Source organism: Triturus cristatus, chromosome 2_2 (genome assembly GCF_964204655.1).
Source record: "Triturus cristatus chromosome 2_2, aTriCri1.1, whole genome shotgun sequence".
Lineage (NCBI taxonomy): Eukaryota > Metazoa > Chordata > Amphibia > Caudata > Salamandridae > Triturus > Triturus cristatus.
Genome location: NC_140582.1, coordinates 1,066,586,165 through 1,066,605,091, shown reverse-complemented (window position 1 = coordinate 1,066,605,091; position 18,927 = coordinate 1,066,586,165). Strand labels below are relative to the sequence as shown.

The 18,927-nt window shown below is 49.3% G+C and overlaps 1 protein-coding gene across 5 annotated transcripts in view; it reads left to right on the top strand.

The window, feature by feature from the left end:
* Window positions 1-18,927, top strand: part of TACC3 (transforming acidic coiled-coil containing protein 3) — a 610,937-nt gene that overhangs the window by 475,091 nt on the left and 116,919 nt on the right. For all 5 annotated transcript variants that reach the window (XM_085642581.1, XM_085642579.1, XM_085642580.1 and 2 more), the window contains exon 13: window positions 11,833-11,993. In XM_085642581.1, the coding sequence (XP_085498707.1) occupies window positions 11,833-11,993 (161 nt within the window). The remainder of the gene's footprint in view (window positions 1-11,832; window positions 11,994-18,927) is intronic.

Here is an 18,927-nt window from a genome sequence, read left to right as displayed (position 1 = left end):
TCGCTTTCATTCATGGTGTGGAGTCTCTGGCAGATGTCCCAGATCCACAACCTGGTGGGTCGCATAGTGCCTGGCAGCCCTGGTTCACCAACCTCCTCGACCTATCCATGATCCCACACAAGACGCTGCCCAATCAGCCGAACCTCCTCATCCAGAACCACAGGAATGTCGGGACCTGAACCCCAGGCAGCTCAATCTTTCAAATTGGCTCTTGCGTCTTAGAGTTTGTTTACCTTAATCTTTCTCAGGAGTGCATGGTCATCTTCAGGCATTCAGGGCTACAACCCGAGCCAGCAATACTGCAAAATGGAAAAGGTTTTTGCTTATTGACCCTCTACGTTGAGCCGTTCACGACTTCGTCTGTGGTCTGCTTCAGAGATGGCTCACCATACATTTTATGCTATAAGGGCCCTCATGTACTGCGTAGATAGGACAAAACTCTTTAGTAAAATCCGGCAGCTTTTTGTTTTGTTTTCTTAGTCACACAAGGGCTGGGCTTTCTCCATAGCCAGTATAGCACGCTGGTTAGTCGAATGTATTCAAACCGGTTAGGTCAAATCCAACAATTGCCTTTCCCTCCCAGATACCACTCTACCTGTGATAAAGTGGCCTCTATAGCTTTTTTGGGTATCATCCCTATAGCTGACATCGCAAAGCAGCTACATGGTGTACTCTACACACTTTCATGAAACATTACTTTGTGGACGTGGTAACACTCCAACTTTGGCCAGACTGTATACCATACAGTTTTCCAGTCCTCTGCAACATCCTCTGGCTAGCTATCGCTTGTGGATAAAGGCTTTACAATCTATGCACAGCATATATCTACAACTACACATGCCACAAATGGAAAATGTTACCCTGTAAGCATCGGTTTGTTGCAAGTAGTGCTGTAGATTCACATGCGCCCACCCTCCTCCCCGGAAGGTGGTAGGTTTTCATACCTAAATTGTGTGATATTGGGAAAATATCTTATTTCATTAACTTTTTTCTTCATTATCGCACATGAAAGCACTTTTAAATTTGAATCCACAATACCAGTTGTGCGAAACTATCACTTTTAAAAAAAAAAGTACATCTCAGTGTAGCGCTATAATGTGCCCTGTTACTGTTGGTTTCCACATGCTAAATAATTTTTTTGAATTATGATTTTACCTGATGTTTATTGTATGATTTACGTAGCAAATATGATCTGATAGACTTCTAGCCGCAGGTTCCTTACTTTAGAATATTCCTCAGGCGTCTGCATTTTTTCGTGAGCAGTAGCCCTGTGTGTCGGTAGGTGCGTCATTCGGCTCTGTGTAGTGTTGTTGGTGTTGTCTGCGCCAGAAGTGATGATAGCGGTGCCTATATTGGCACCAGGCAGGCCTTCTAACATCAGTTCTTTAATTTCTGCACCAGCCAGCACAGATCTGATAAGAGCTTACCCCTCAGTCACATTTTGAATAGCTATTTCAATGTTTTGTGATCTATTTTTTTTAATTTTATTTTTTTTATATAGGTTTATATCCTGGTGTTTAAGTGATGTAATTGAAAGCTAATTTCAAGCCTCGTGGCATCTATCAATGACAGTTGTCAGTGACGGACCCGTACATTGTATGCCTTTGGTACCTCTAGCAGGACCACGACCCGAAGGCTTGACCCGACTGCTACGCCATGCACCCAAAGGCCTTTAGGAAGTGATCCCCCAAGCTTATGGCTTAAGGGGGATCCCTTGTGAGCAGCAAACCTAGGGCAGTTGACAGTGCTATACGAAAAGGATATGCATTTTGTTACGTGCAGTCTGATTTATAATCACGACCCATGGGCTTATGTATGCCTACGTAGTAATGTGTTGCGATGCACAGTGGCAATTGCAAAAACGCAACATATGAATAGCTATGCACATGTTTCAGTACTAATGGAGTCTTGCAATACAATCATACCAGTATTCTCCACTGTGTGAAAAGAGGTGCTCTGTCATTTTCACCCCCATTCATTTTGAGTTAGGCAACTGTTGTGTGCACATCAGTGTGCAGAGTCCCTTCACACAGCGAAATCTCAGTGCCCCGGTCTCTGTGCATAAATGGACTCTTATTAGGAAGCACAGAACAAATACTGTCACTCACTCCCTGTGAAGAGAAGCAAATCCACATTGCATGAATCCATAAACATAGATGTGAACATTATGTAACAACGTTTATTACGGGCAAAGGAACATGATAGTTCAATTAAACATTAATTCTTCTAGACATGTGAGTCACTGATGGGAGTTCACCAGAGAACAGGACATATCACACACACAGTAACTGCCACATGTACAGTAATACAAATCTACAATGAAAGGCTTCATCCTAAAATCATATGTTAACACACTCTTCGAAGATGTCAATACAGATGTCACACTGTGGTCCTTTGTCTCTATTATGTGACCCAGTAAACGTGTGTCATTAAGGTTGGCTCTATTGTATAAGAGTGTATAGAAGAAGGATTGTTATGCAGTCAGTATGGCAGTGTCTCTATGATTGGGATCGGATATAAGTAACCACAGCCTTTTGTATTGCCTTCTAGGTTATTGGATGGGCCGTTTGTGGATTTGGCTCATTGACTTCCTCAATTTCATGTACTTTAGGGGTGAATTCATGGATAATGTGATGTCTACCTCTCTAATTCTTGGAAGGCTGGGTCACTCAATAACCTTTGTACAGAGAAGTGGATTGGTTTGGCATGTGTAGTGGAGACAGAGTTCCACACAGTGCTATGTTAGCATAAGTACCTTAGATGTAAAACGCCATCTTGCCACTTTTGCACACGACACTGCAAGTAGCTGTTATTACAAGAACTGCTTGCTTGCTTTTTCTTCACATGAGAACGGTCTGTTCACATCCCTAGACGTGCACCGCAACCTTGGTCTGAACACTGTGTGCAGAAGCCATCACGGTCAAATAACAATGTATGCTTTTGAATTCACGTTGACCGGCCCACGCTCTAGCCAGAACACGCACACAGCTGCAAATATCTGAAACTCGGGTGCCTTTAATATTGCATTTGCATGCATGATTCAGGCACTTGGAGAAAACCTTTTCCAGACACAGAGAAGAGCTGATCCTGTGATGTGATTCACCTAAGCTGATATTTACGGGATGGGGTTCCCCATTCAAGCCTAGAGACCTTCTATTAGTTTCATAAAACTAGCTTACTAGCGAAGGTAGGGTGGCTTTATTCCGCTATCATTTGTAATATGATTTCTCACTTAATTTTCTATGGTATTGTAACAATGCTGATGGTTTTGTTTTTAATCATTTGTCTGCTTATGTTAGCCAAAGTACTGCACCTTAGGGCACGTAGTTAAAAATAAACATTTTGAACTTTACCGTGTCACTGATTACTCTTGTTGTGGACTGATATGAGAATAATAACGAAAAGGTGTTTCTGATTCCCACCATTCCTGAGAGTACTCTAAGTCGCTTGTTCTGGGTTGTCTAATCATTGGTAGATTCGTGATGATACAGAGAACGAATGACACTGCTAGTCGGATAGGGGTTCTGGGTACTGAGGTAAGTTTATGGTACACCGCAATTCACTGAGGTTCTGTTTTCCTGCGCATAGTTCTGTGCATGAGCAGAATCCCTGCAAAATGGCGCATCTAACGTTTGGTCTTATGATTGAGACGCCTTAGTAGTGCTTATATTAGTCCACGACGCCCTCACTCTTGTTTCCGGATAGCGGGAGTGACGGTTTTAACCTACCTGAATAGTTCATATATAGGTTCTCGCAAGCTTGACAATTAAAAAGGTTTCATTTTATACCCTTTTTGTGCTACTGTTCATATAGATTGTTTTTCTTCTGCGTCCTTATGGCTGAAGCCGCTATTGCAGCGCATAGTCGCGCACCAATTCGGCGTCATTTGGCGCAGTTCAGGGTGCCTGACGATGGGATGTCTATCTTTGTGGTGAGTGCCGATGCATCACATCCCTATGAGCTGTTTTACTCTTGGGTTACTTTGCCGGCGGTGAATGCGGACGATGGTACGATTCACTCGTACTCCTACGGCAGTCCCGGCAAATTAAACTCCATAAAGGACGCAGGAAATTCCAATTTCCACCTGGCAGCATTGAATTTGGTTCAATGGCGCCCACCCCCACACGGTTACACCGGTTCGTTTGGGTCCCTTGTCCATTCCAGGGGCCGCTTAGCCAGTCTTGGCCGGATTTACTCCACATCCACGTTATTTGCAAGCCACGGTGGAGGAGTTACTTCTACTCGATACCGGCCTGAATACAGTACATCGGGCTTTAGTGCAATACGTTTCACGCGATGTCCAGGTAGGGGCACCTGTAGCTGCGGGGCAACCAGCTGGCCCGGCCGGGATTACTATTAGTCCAGTCATAAAAAGAAGTGTATATGATTTTAAAAAACTAGCGTTTAACCTACTGGTACCTCACAAACATACTTTTATTCAGGAGTCCAGGAGGTAAAGGGTATGTATATATATATATATATCACGCTGGATGTGAAGCACCCCCAAGAAACTAATAAAAAGGAGGGGAAGAGTATTGCTCTGCTGCTGTCTTTAAAGTTCCATGCGTGTGTGTGTGGTGGTGAAAGTGTGGTCGACATGTTTCGTGCAGTGTTGGTCCCTAATGGATCCTAAGGCACTTCTTCAGGACCTTGTGAGAGTGAGATAAAACAATAATAGAGTTCAGGGACGACGACACCCTGTAGCCCTATGGTACCTATATTAGGGTGGTGTGCCCGAATGGCACAGTGGAACATCAATTGTTCGAGGCATGTGGGCTGCTGAATTCATATCTGTGCATAGCTCGCCGCCTAGTGGTGGGTCCGGATATTTGCACGTTGTTGTCCTGGAAGAGTCTTCGAAGTATCACGAGATAGGTGACTCCTCCCCTGGACCACAGTGCGCATGGGCATCCTCTCCATCCTTAGATTGTTTTTTTTCCGCCATTGGGTTCGGATGTGCTTATCTTAGCTCAAGTTAGGAAAATTCAGTTTAAGGCCAAAAGGCCTTTAGTTTTCGTCGGTACTGTTCCCGTTCAGTATCGACTACTTTCTTTACTACTTTAGAACCTTCTTCCAGCCTTTCGGATCCGTTTGGTCCGAACATCGAACTTGGATCGACGATGGAATCGAGGACTCCATTCAAACGGTGTCCTTTATGCCACTCAAAATACCCACACATCGACGTCCACCCCGTATGCAACAAATGTCTCTCACCGGATCACGATGATTCGAAATGTATGGCCTGTGCCCGATTCCGATCGAAGAAGACTTTCCGGAATCGACGGGCGGCGAGATTAGAAGCGCAGCAATTGGCGCCTGCCCCGGCCAACATCTTCAGCACCGAAGACGAGGACGCCGAGAGCGTGGAAGAAGTAAACTCCAGCCCCGCTTCCGAACACGATTCCCGATCGGAAGACGACGATGCGGTGCTTTTTCAAAGGGAAGAAGTCATCGACGAGGTAGGAGACTACGATGAGGCCTTTGGGGCCGAAGAAGATAGCTCTAGCGAGGAGCCAGGCCCACCCGTCGATACGGAGGCCGTCAAAGTGCGTCATTCTAAGGCTCAGGTCGAGGGATCGCCTCCGGGCCTTACCCGAGATCAGTCTCAAAGTTCTTCGGCCCCGCCTTCAGGCCCGGCCTCGAACTTCCCGCACGAGCCATTATTAACGAAGACGACTGGATTCCCTTCAACGAAACCGAAACCAATCGTCGCACCAGTTCCACCAAAACCAAAAGTGAAACTGTCTGTAATCGGCTCGAAGGCCTCGAAGCCCTCCACTCCTTCGACGCCAGCAAAGGCCGTCGGCCCCGAACGCAGTAAAAGGGATTTCGGCGCCGAACTCACTGCAGCGGATATCGGTACCGACCCGAAGAAAAAGGCCCTCGGTCCCCCCAAAGCGCCTCGGCCTCTGGCACCGAAGCCGTCTGCCCCGACCACCAAAGTCAAAATGGCCGCCCCATCTGCGTCGACGTCGAAGACAGCGGCACTCGCCAAGTCCTCGACTACAACGACCGTCGATACCTCTCTTCGGATCGATGACCCCATGGCTCCAAAGCAGTCGACGCCTACCTCCACGGTGCCGACCGGTTCCAAAGAGCCTTCCGCGTTCTCCGTGCAACAAGTCGCGGCGTCGTTGCAACGCATCAGGGAACGGGCAGCCCTCCGATCCACGTCCGGCCCCGACACGCACAAGGCTCCGAAAGCACCCTCGGCGCCGACCAACATCACTTTTGGCTTGCCGCCGTCCACGGCGCCGAAGATGTTCGAGATCCGAACACGTGTCCGCCAGACACAGTCCCCGTCTACTGGACACACAGATTCTGAGCCTTCACAGCCACAATTCATCGACGCTGACACTGGTAAACTGATGATCCGCAAGCGGAAAATCACGCCAGAGAGGGGATTGGACTCCTACAGAATACCTCTCAAGCACAAATTGCCAGCGGGGTCGGAACCAGTTCTTCATGAACGCTTACAACCCTCCTATCGGGATCCCCAGTCCTTTTCTCCTACGCCTTCAGAGACAGACGCAGTAGAGGACTACATGGGAGATGATACCACCTACCCTGGGGATGTCGATCCTGATGAGCATCTGCAAGACCCAGATCAGGCATGGGATGACCCTACAGACCAGGGTACCGCGCCAGATACCCAGGACACGCAGCTTTACAGCACCAAGACATCTCCCACAGAGGACACTGCTGCCTTCAATGCCCTCATAGAACGGGCTGCCGCCAATCATGGAGTAGAACTCCATTCTGACACTGTCGAAGAAGACTTCTTAGTGGACACTTTCGCCTCTTCCGAAAGAACTGTCAAGACTCTGCCCATGTTGAAAGAAGTTGTAAAACCTGCAAAGGACATTTTTAAGGAAACAACCAGGGCACGGGTGCTAAACCCCAGGATTGAAAAAAATACAAGCCTGCACCCGGAGACCCTATGTACATTAGGGGTCAGTTAACTCTGGACTCCATGGTAGTTGCTAACGCTCGCAAACGAGCCCATTCGCAGACAACAGGTGATGCTCCTCCCCCAGACCAGGAGTCCAAAGTGCTGGAGACATCAGGCAAAAGGATTGCAGCGCAAGCAGCAAACATCTGGCGCATTGCCAACACACAGGCACTCCTGGCCCGTTATGATCGTTCCCACTACGACACGCTAGAATCACTACTCCAACATTTGCCAGATGAATACAAAGAGGCAGCGGAGCTCCTCATCAGAGAGGGACTCCTTACCAATGCATCCATCAAGTGCGCCCTGGACGCTGCCGACACAGCAGCAAGGGCAATCAACACCAGCGTCATGTTGAGACGACACGCATGGTTGAGAATCTCAGGATTCAAGCCGGAGATTCAAAACAACATCTTAAATCAGCCAGTCAACCCCGACTACTTATTCGGCCCTGAAGTTGACACTACCCTCGAGAAAATTAAAAAAGACACTGACACTGCGAAATCAATGGGGGCTCTGCAGACGCAGCAGTTTCGTAGTGGCTCCTTTCGTCGCCCCGGGAATAGAGGAGCAGCTAGAGGCCAGGGGTCACAGCAGCAATACACTAAAGGGGGCACACAGAGTACCTACGATAAAACCAACAGAGGTGGATATCGTGGTTACGGCAACACCAGGTCCTCCCCCAAAAACAAACAGTGACGCCCTCTCCCTTCCCCCGACCACATAACACCTGTCGGGGGGGAGACTCCAGCGGTTCCTGTTCACGTGGAAAACAATCACCACAGACAGGTGGATCAGGGACATTATCCAGCACGGTTACTGTCTCGAATTAACCTCCACTCCACCCAACATACCGCCAAAGCACCGTCTTATGTCCGTAGAGCACTTAGCATTATTGCAGCAGGAAGTGGTAAGTATGCTGCAAAAAGGTGCAATAGAGGTTGTGCCCGTCAACCAGCAGGGGACAGGGGTGTACTCTCTGTACTTCTTAATCCCAAAAAAGGACGGGTCACTCAGACCTATACTAGACCTGAGACCCCTCAACCACTACATTCTCTCAGAGCATTTCCATATGCTCACCCTACAGCAGGTTCTCCCGCTGCTCAGTCAGGGAGACTTCCTAGCCACACTAGACCTCAAAGATGCGTATTTCCACATACCCATACACCCATCACACAGGAAATATCTCAGGTTCACTATTCAGGAACATCACTATCAATTCAAAGTTCTCCCCTTCGGAGTGACAACAGCACCCAGGGTTTTCACCAAGTGCCTAGCTACGGTGGCTGCACATCTACGGAGACAACACATTCACGTCTACCCTTACCTGGACGACTGGCTTGTTCAGGCAAAGTCAGCCCAGCAATGTGCCAGCCACATGTCCCTCACCATTCACCTTCTTCACAGTCTGGGATTCTCACAAAATTACCCAAAATCACATCTCCAACCCGCACACGTACGACAGTACCTGGGCGCGACCATAAACACTCTGGCAGCCACAGCTCAGCCAAATTTAGTGAGGATCAACAGCATGCAACTGCTGATCTCAAAGTTCAAACCTCAACACTCCCTTCCTGCGAGAGTGTGCATGCAGTTGATAGGCATGATGGCCTCCTGCATTTTCATAGTCCCGCACGCAAGACTACATATGCGCCCGCTTCAGGAGTGCTTGGCACGTCAATGGAATCAGGCTCACGGGCAATTAAAAGACCTAGTGTTGGTGAGCGGTCGGGCATACAACTCTCTGCATTGGTGGAATCCGCAAAACCTTTGCAAGGGTCGACCGTTCCAGGAGCCTGTTCCACAAAATACTGACAGCGGACGCCTCTCTCCAGGGTTGGGGAGCTCATGTACTCACTTACACAGTGCAAGGACTATGGACAACGCAACAAAAGAAGATGCACATCAACGTTCTAGAACTGATGGCAATCTTCCTAGCCATGAAGGCATTCAAAGTACACTTGTGCAACAAAGTCGTGTTGATCCGGACGGACAACATGACTGCCATGTACTACATACAGAAGCAGGGAGGAACACACTCTCCACAGTTGTCTCATCTGGCTCAGAGCATGTGGAAGTGGGCCATTCAGAGGAACATATTCCTCATGGCAGAACACCTCCCCGGCAAGGACAACCAGATGGCGGATCTGCTCAGCAGACACAGCCACCAGATGCACGAGTGGGAGCTACACCCATCATTACTCCAACCGTACTTCCAGCAGTGGGGTCATCCAGAGATAGACCTATTCGCCACAAACAAACGCAAAATGTCAAAGCTTTGCCGCCAGGTTCCCACATCCTCAGTCACAGGGCAATGCGATATGAACTGGTCCGGCAGATTTGCGTACGCTATTCCCCCAGCGCCATTAATACTGCTAGTGGCACGCAAACTGCGACAACACTCTCTGACACTCATCCTAGTTGCTCCCACATGGGCGCGCCAACCATGGTACACCACCTTTCTAGAACTTTCCGTGGTGCCGCATCAGAGGCTGCGGATCAAACCCGCACTTTTAATGCAGAACCATGGCGAAATTCAGCACCCAGATCCGCAACAGCTGAACCTGGCAATCTGGCTCCTGAAGTCTTAGAGTTTGGCTACCTAAACCTGCCACCTGACTGTATGAATATCATCAAGGAGGCCAGGAGACCCACTACCAGAGCTTGCTATGCGGCTAAATGGAAGAGGTTTGTCATTTATTGTAACAACAATGACATTAACCCACTAGACGCATCCATTCAAAACCATCATCTGTTACCTCTTACACCTATACCGATGCAATCTGGCATACACCTCAATACGTATCCATTTAACCGCAATAACAGCCTATCTCCAAATCAGGCAGCACCTCTCTTTATTCAGAGTGCCTGCCATCAAAGCCTTCTTGGAGGGACTCAAACGAGTAATTCCCCCAAGACACCCACCAGCACCGGTGTGGAACCTCAATTTGGTCCTCACCAGACTGATGGGTCCACCCTTCGAACCTCTCCATTCATGTGAGATTCAATTCCTCACCTGGAAAGTAGCTTTCCTAGTAGCGATCACTTCGTTAAGAAGAGTTAGTGAACTCCAGGCACTGACCATTCATGAGCCATTCATACAGGTTCACGCAAATAGGGTCGTACTACGTACCAACCCCAAATTCATGCCTAAAGTAATATCGCAGTTCCACATGAATCAAACTATTGAACTGCCTGTTTTCTTTCAAAATCCACAGAATGTCGCGGAGAGAATGCTCCATACACTAGATGTAAAGAGGGCCCTCATGTACTATATAGACAGAACTAAGGACTTTAGGAAGACAAAACAACTTTTCGTTGCCTTTTCTCCACAACACAAGGGCAACGCCATTTCCAAAGCAGGTATAGCCAGATGGATCGTTAAATGTATTCAGATTTGCTACCTAAAAGCTAAACGCACATTAACGATTCCCCCAAGAGCCCACTCAACACGGAAGTTAGGGGCGTCCATGGCTTTCCTGGGAAACATTCCTTTACAGGAAATATGTAGAGCAGCCACATGGTCCACTATCCATACATTTACCAAACACTACTGTGTAGATGTACACTCAGAACAGCAGGCAGCTGTAGGACAGGCTGTTCTCAAAACTCTTTTTCAGACTGCTGCAGCTGGCACGGGTAGCCGCCGCTAATAGGAGGTACTGCTATGTATTCTATGCACAGATGTGAATTCAGCAGCCCACATGCCTCGAACTGAATATGCTACTTACCAGTATGGATCTGTTCTTGGCATGTAGGGCTGCTGACATTCATATCGCCCACCCTCCTCCCCGGCGCCTGTAGCAGCTGCAGCTCTCAGAATTACTGTATAACATGGTCATCACTTACTGTATCTACTCCATCACTGCCACAATGGCGAAAAACAATCTAAGGATGGAGAGGATGCCCATGCGCACTGTGGTCCAGGGGAGGAGTCACCTATCTCGTGATACTTCGAAGACTCTTCCAGGACAACAACGTGCAAACATCTGGACCCAACACTAGGCGGCGATCTATGCACAGATATGAATGTCAGCAGCCCTACATGCCAAGAACAGATGCATACTGGTAAGTAGCATATTCAGTATGTTCCTTAGATCAACCCCTTAGAAATTCATGGAGTGCCTCTACGGCAATGTCTGCGGTACCGAAACTGCTTTTGAACTGCCGGAGAAGTCCACGAGTGGTTGGGGCAGGCAATGGGCGCAACACCACCTAAATATAGGTACCATAGGGCTACAGGGTGTCGTCGTCCCTAAACCCTAGTCTCATTGTTTTATCTCACTCTCACTCGCAAGAGTGTGTGAGGGCACTAATATCTAAAGGAGAAATTCCCCTGCTTAATCGAATCCCAACCTGATCATTTCTACTCTGTTTTCTCACCCCCTTCTTTTCCTCCTCTCTCACAGACTACTCGCCCATTGGGGCCCTGACTCGCAACCATGGTACGGCTGTGGACTTTATAACTTTGGGATACATAGTTACTCTTGGGAGCATCGGTACTGGACCCGCCTCTTCCAAAACGCTCCCCGTCCCTCCCTCTTGTGTTTAAATGTTAAACTCTACCATAACTCCCTCTGACACCAGATAAGCTACAGATGACCTATGAGGTCATTGTGACCATATACATCTGCTCGATGTATCTGGGTTTTATAGTTTTCCTACCACTAGTGGAAAGGGTTGTCATTGGACAAGCAACCATAAAGGTTTTTTCATTGTATTCCTCCCTCCCTTGCGCCTGAACCAGTACTTTGCATCTTACTATGCTTTTTTAAGAAGACCATTATTTTTCTTAACTTAAATTATGAACTATGCTTTCAGGTAGGGTTTGTTTGAATGGAGTCATAGCCTGTTTACAGAGGTGTTTTTTTTTATTGTAGAGGATTCTGTGAAGCAAAAGGAACAAGCAAAATTGGAAGCCCAGAAGCTAATACTTGAAAAACAGCAACTGCAAATTGACCTAAACTCAACGGAGAAGTCCTTTTCAGACCTTTTCAAGCGGTTTGAAAAACAAAAAGAGGGCATTGAGGGTTTTCGCAAGGTAATGTTTCAGATTTGTGGTTGGCTTTTTGTCATCATAAGAAGGAATTTTCGTGAATCCTTGAATCTGCTGATCCTCATGCAAAATATTTCACTTCAGTTTAATGTGTGGAAATCCTACCAATGATTAGGTTTAATAATCTACTGCTCATTCCTTGTTTCATGTAGTTGGTCTCAGTTTGGGTTAGAGAGATATGCCATGGGAGAGGTGTGCTTTCTGTTCTGATAAAAATCCTTGTTTCTAAGTGTAGCTTTATTTATTAGCAATGGTTAGGCGCCCAAGCACACGTACTACGTTCTTTGAAGGACATTACATTTAAAGTGAATGGAAAGTTTTTGTATACTAATCTTATCTACTTGCGCATAATATCACCATATCTGAAAGAGACTATTAGTTATAGAGTGCTTACCTTAGAACTCCCCCTAGGTGTCAGACTGGATCTGGAGAATTTTACTTCAGCAATCCTCCGCGCGTTGGTAGGTGGCGTCAGTCGTCTCCGTGTTGTGCGTCGTGGTATGACGTTGCGGTGCCTACTTAGACGCCTCCCCTGCGTGCTTACCTCAGTTTTTTTTTCCATGCCAGCCTAGCAAAGATCCAGAGAGCTTGCCCCTTAGTCACTTTTTGACTAAACTTTTTTCGACTTGTCGGCCTTTTTTTTTTTTTTTTTTTTTTTTTTCTTCCAGTTTTCGACCCCTAGTGCATGAGGGATGTCCCATCGTCGGTCTGACTTGAAAGTTGGCAACTCCTGTCACAAGCTGATATCTGTCACAGACCCGCACCTCGTGTGCCTCTGGTGCCTGGGGCACGACCCGAAGTCATGCTCAGACTGTCAAGCCAAGGAATCCGAAGTCTTTGCGGGAGCGGTCCCAAAAGCTTTTGTAGGCCCGCCAGTCTGCTCCACGTCGCTCCCATGCTTGCTAAAGGGGAAGGTCGCGAGACCTTTCACGGAGCCACCACACCTTGTCTAAGTCTTCGTACTCTTTGGGTAAGTCGAAGCACAAGAAGAAAGCAAAAAAGCACTGTCGCTCTAAGCCTTCTCCCCCGGTCAATCGGCTGACACGACACGTAATCTGTAGTGTCGTCACTCTAAGGCTCCGTGTCAGTCACCTGACTCTGGAACTACTCTGCATCTCCCCCCTGTTTCCGGAAGCCGGGCATCCACTGCCCAGCTTTGTAAGTTCTACGAAGGCCTCCACTGTGTATTTGGGCACCTCGACTCACGCTGGTGTGCCTTTGGGCCCTGCTTAGGCAGTTGGGGGCCCTGGGCCTTCAATGCTTGTGGCTCTGGCACCAGAGGGCCCCGTGGATCCCGACCTTAATCGACCTTCCTGTGAGAAAGTGCCATCTTTCTTGCATGGTATGCCCCCACTTTTTGCTAAATTGCTGAATGTACTTCGATTGAGTGTACCCTGGGTTCCTGCCAATCAGGTGCCCAGGGCCTATGTTCCTTCCTTAAACCACACAAACTCCAAATTGGCAAACCCTAGCCACATGTCAGCCCCTAGTAAATGGTACCCTAGGTACCCAGGGCCTTGTGACCAGGGAAGGCCTCTAAGGGCTGCAGCACTCATTGTGCCACCCTCAGAGGCCCTGTACCCTTACACACACACACTGCCCTTGCAGGCTAAGTGTCTGGGTGCAGGACAAAACAAAGAGTCGACATGGCACACATCCCTGTGTACCATGCCCATCACCTACACTGCCAAGGCATATGTCAGCCACCCCTCTAGCTGGGTGCATTACGCCTATGGTGTGGGCACAGGAGCAGGAGCCCTGTGCCCCTACAGTACCCGGATTCATTCCCGGGCACTGTAAGTGCAGTGCTGTCATTTAAGAATACATGGTGCTGAGAGCTTGTCAAACACGAGCTCCACAGCACCATATTGGCAACACTGAAGCCTGGGAAGTTTGGTATCAAACTTCTCAGCACATTGAACCCACACTGATGCCAGTGCAGGATTTAATGTACTAAGCACCCCAGAGGGCATCTTAGAAGATGCCCCCTTACAGCTAACTTGCAATCCACGTCTGCTCTGAGGCTGCCCAGGCTGCCACACAGCAGACACGTTGCCGGACCCCTGGGTGGGAGAGCCCCTGCCCTCCCGGGCCTGCAACAATGCACATCCTGGGTGAGGTGAGAAATCTCCTCCCCCAGGATGAGCAAAGGGAAGCTTCAAAGGCATGCCGCCAGTTGGAGTTTCCCCAGGCCACTGCAACCCCCCACTCTGGCGGGAAGCTTGGCCGGAAACCCCATACAAGGACAGGGGATGTGCCAGCCTGCCCACCCCACCCCTCAGGTGGGGGAGGCGAGGTGAAGCACATCTCCGGGCTCTCGCCATCTTGAAGATGGGAGGCCCTACCCGATCAGGATTAGGCTACTGCCCCCCTCCCACAGGAGAGAGGCAGGATAGGGGGTGTACCCACCCCAGGACAAGGACCCATTGGTCCCTGGCCTTCACCTACCTGTAACGCCCCTAAATCTAGTATTTAGGGGCCCCCTGAACCTTCCTTCCTTAGATTCCAGATAGAAAAACGACAAGAAGAGCAAGAAGAACAAAGACCTGCCCTGCAACTGCTAAAAAGAGAAGAAGACACCAACTGCTTTGGCCCCAGCCCTACCGGCCTGTCGACTCTCGAACCTGCACCAGCGCGGCATCCCACGTGGCCAGCAACCTCACCAACCCCGGAGGACCTGGCTACCTTTTAGCTCTAAGCCCCTGGGACTCCCACGAGTAGAGGCTCTACTCAAGAAACCTACTTGCTATCCCTGGCACCAGCCCGGGACCACGGACCCAACACACTCTGCACCAGCCAAGCTTGGCCAGTGCCGGAGTGGACAAAGACCCAGAGGACGACCCCACGGCGACTGTGACCCAGAGTCCGGCACCCAAGGACCCCCCTCGACATCCTGGAAGAAGCCTGCAGCCTCAGAACCAAGTGCCACCCCAGCCGCGATCAACCAGAGGGTAAGATTCCCGACGTCAAAAGGCACCCCTGCACCCGGCGCCCTGCGACCCCCTGTGCCCAATCCCGGGGTACCCACATAACCTACAACTACCCAACTTACCTCTCGAAGTGGTGGTGGCACCTGAAACATCCTCGTCCCCGAGCCTGCAGCCTCTTTCCAAACCGGAACATTCCCATTGATTTCCATTGAGCGCCCTAAGGCTCAAAAGCACCCTGCACCCAGCCGCCCGAGTGGCCCTGGCAGTGCTCTCTCTACACTAACCTACTTCCCCACTTGCCCTGAGTAAGTGACCAGGAGCCCAGCTCCCACAGCCGCGTGGCTTGCCAGACAGCAGCCACCAACCAAGGCCCCCCTATCCCTCATAGGATAACATTGGGCCCAACTCTCTCTGCACCCGGCCGTCCTGAAACCGCTGAGGGTGAACCAACTGTACCTACCTGACACTGGGGGACCCCTGAGTCCATGCCCGGAATTTCAACACTACCAGTCGAGTACTTACCCGTAAACCGCTAACTTCATTTTCCTCATAGGGTAACATTGACTGGCTTTTTCTTCAAAAATCTTCTAAGTGTGAACTTTTCAAAACTGCAAAAATTCACCAAAAATCAGCCAAGTGACAAAAACGAATTTACTCACCTGCTCCTAGGTGAGCTCCCAGTGCTGGATCTTGGTGCCCAGCCCTGACTCTGAAAAGTGTTCACAACTATACTTACTTCTAACTCATTTTTCTCCCATAGGAAACCATTGTCTGCTTTTCTGTGAAATTTCTTCTAAGTGTCTACTTTTGCAAATTTGAAATATTCTTTTAAAATCGTACCATTTCTGCAAACGAAATTACTTACCTGCTTTTGATAAGGACCCCAGTCCTGGGTCTAGGCACCCAGTCCTGGATTACTAAAGTAACGATAAAGTACTCTACCTGCAATTTGAATTTCTTGCCATAGAGATCCATTGACTGTTTTCTGTGAAATATTTTCTAAGTGCTAACTTTTGAAATAGCTAAATATTATTTAAAAATCATTACAGTTATTAAGTCGACTTTCATCACTTGATTCTGAATACTGACCCCAGGCTGGTTCTAGGATCCAGACCTGGAATTCCAAAAGTAATCTGAAAAGTAATTTATTACAAATAACCTGAATTTACCATTGAGCTCAATGCATTGTTATGTTTAGGAAATAGGATTGTTTATTGCAACCAACTGTGACTGTTTACACAAATTTATTGCTTGAAACAAAAGTATTTATATTCAACCTCTCATTCTGAGAAAGTATATTTTTACCCCCTTTGTGGTTCTAAAAATAAAACAAGCATATATTTTATATATACAAATCATTGGCCTAGAGTTCAGTTATTGAGTGTGTGAAACCATTTGCTGACTGAGTGTGTACAATAAATGCTTAACACTGTCCTCTGGTACTGCCTTACTGCTCGACCAAGCTACCACTTTTGAGAGTAAGGTCATACCTAACTTTGACCTCTATCAGCCTCTGGGGGACTGTGGACTCTGTACACCCTGTACCTATTAGGGAACAGTATATACAGAGCCACTTTCTCACATTTTTTTGTCTAAGTCTTCGTACTCTTTGGGTAAGTCGAAGCACAAGAAGAAAGCAAAAAAGCACTGTCGCTCTAAGCCTTCTCCCCCGGTCAATCGGCTGACACGACACGTAATCTGTAGTGTCGTCACTCTAAGGCTCCGTGTCAGTCACCTGACTCTGGAACTACTCTGCATCTCCCCCCTGTTTCCGGAAGCCGGGCATCCACTGCCCAGCTTTGTAAGTTCTACGAAGGCCTCCACTGTGTATTTGGGCACCTCGACTCACGCTGGTGTGCCTTTGGGCCCTGCTTAGGCAGTTGGGGGCCCTGGGCCTTCAATGCTTGTGGCTCTGGCACCAGAGGGCCCCGTGGATCCCGACCTTAATCGACCTTCCCCAGCGCCAATCCTGACGCACCCCTGGTGCCGGCCGTGACCCCGGCTGACGCAGTCCATAGACTCATCCCCGAGATGGACCTGGACTGTCGAATCCGAAGTTGGAGGGTACTTTTGTTCCCTTCATACCAGGTGTTCCCTATCACCCTGTGGGTGGTGATGAGGTTTGGGAGGGTTTGCTGGACCCTTTGACAGACCAGCTTGAAGAATTGGACTGTAGAAAGTAATTGGGTGACGCCAGTGGTCTGGACAGTTCCCCAAACCTTGGCATGCTTCCTCTACCTACCGTGGCTATGGAGGAGGGAGTGTCCTATGCGGTTGTGGTGCGCAGGGCAGCTGAGGCCTTGGGCCTGGAGCTCCCTACATTGGCAGGCAGGCTTAACCTCCTGACAGAGGTGCTTCAACCGCCAGCAACTTCTTCTGAACCCCTCTTGCCCTCAATGAAACCCTCACGGATGTCCTTCTGAGCACTTGGTCCAAGTCCAGAATGGGGGCTCCTGTGAAATGGACGATTGCTTGCCGCCCGACTCCGGTCAATCCTTTTTTCCTCTTCAAAACCCTTGCCCGAGAGCTTGGTGGTCCAAGCATCTTCCAAGGGCGAATTCCCTTCTCCACCCCCAGACAGGGAATCAAAGAGGCTGGATCATCTTGGAAAGTGCATGTTCTCTTCCTCCAGCATGGCACTGCACTCAGTGAATACTGCGTGTCTTTTGGGCTGATACTCCCATACTATCTTAGATGCGATTGTGCAGGTGCTGCCTCAGTGCCCAGAGGAGGCCCGGGCCATTCTCTCCCAAGCTGTGGCAGATGGGAGAGACTCAACAAAATTCACAATTTGCTGTGGACTGAATATCACTGACTCACTGGGCAGAACGATTGCCACGTCGGTAGCTCTTTGGCCCGATGTCTGTTTTTTCGGGGATAGTCAGTCAACTCTGCTGGACATGCCCTTAGATGGCCGTCGCCTTTTTGGTGACCAGGCAGACTCTGTGCTGGAGCGCTTCAAGGATTCTCGTGCTACGGCCAGATCCTTAGGCCTTGCTGCGTCCTCCCGTTCACCACAGTCTGCTTTTCTCCCCTTTCGTGGCCACGGTAGGGGCACCCCACCACGTTGGACCCAGTCCAGCCACCGGCCCATGCAAGCAGCCCTGCCTCTGTGTGGCCGTGGATGTGGGACCCAGCGACGCAGGTCTGGGAATCTGTGGGTGGGCCAGTTCACCCCCCTCCCCATCTGCCTTCAAACCTTCCTAGTCTGACTCTTCAGTCCCATCAGCAGCCAGTGGGTGGCAGGATTCGCCCTCACCTCCTGGCAATCATCACGTCCGAGAGGTGGTTTTGCAGATAGTCCGAAGGAGCTACTCCCGCCCATTCGAGACTACCCCTCTGTCCATGCCACCGTCTTTCGATCGCATTTTGGAGGATCATTTGGCGCTTCTCAACCAGAAAGTCTCAGCTGTTTTGGCCAAGGGAGCTTTCAAGACGGTCCCTGCGCCAGAGGTAGGTTGTGGTTGCTATTCCCACTACTTTCTGGTGCCCAAGAAGGCCAAAGACCTCCGTCCTATCCTGGACCTCGGGGCCCTCAACCGCTTCTTCTGGAAGGAGAAGTTCAAAATGCTAACCTTGGCTTTTCTATCTGCCTTTGACCCTTGAGACTTGATGGTGGCGTTGGACTTGCAGGACGCCGACTCCCACATTCCAGTCCTGCCAGCCCACAGACGTTACAAGCATTTTCAGTTCACCATGCTCTCCTTCGGCATTACCTGTGCCCCACGGGTGTTCATGAAAGTGATGGCTGTGGTCGTAGACCATCTGCGCAGATCAGGGATTCCTGTTTTCCCCCATCCCGACGACTGGCTGTTTAAGGCGGGCTCGCTCCAAGCTGTCGCCTCCGGACTACGGCGGACCTCCTGCATTCGCTGAGGTTCACTTTCAATGTGCCGAAGTCGCACCTGACTCCCTCTCAGTCGCTCCCTTTCATCGGAGCTGTTCTGGGCACAGTGCAGTTTCGGGCCTATCCTCCCGAGCAGCGAGTC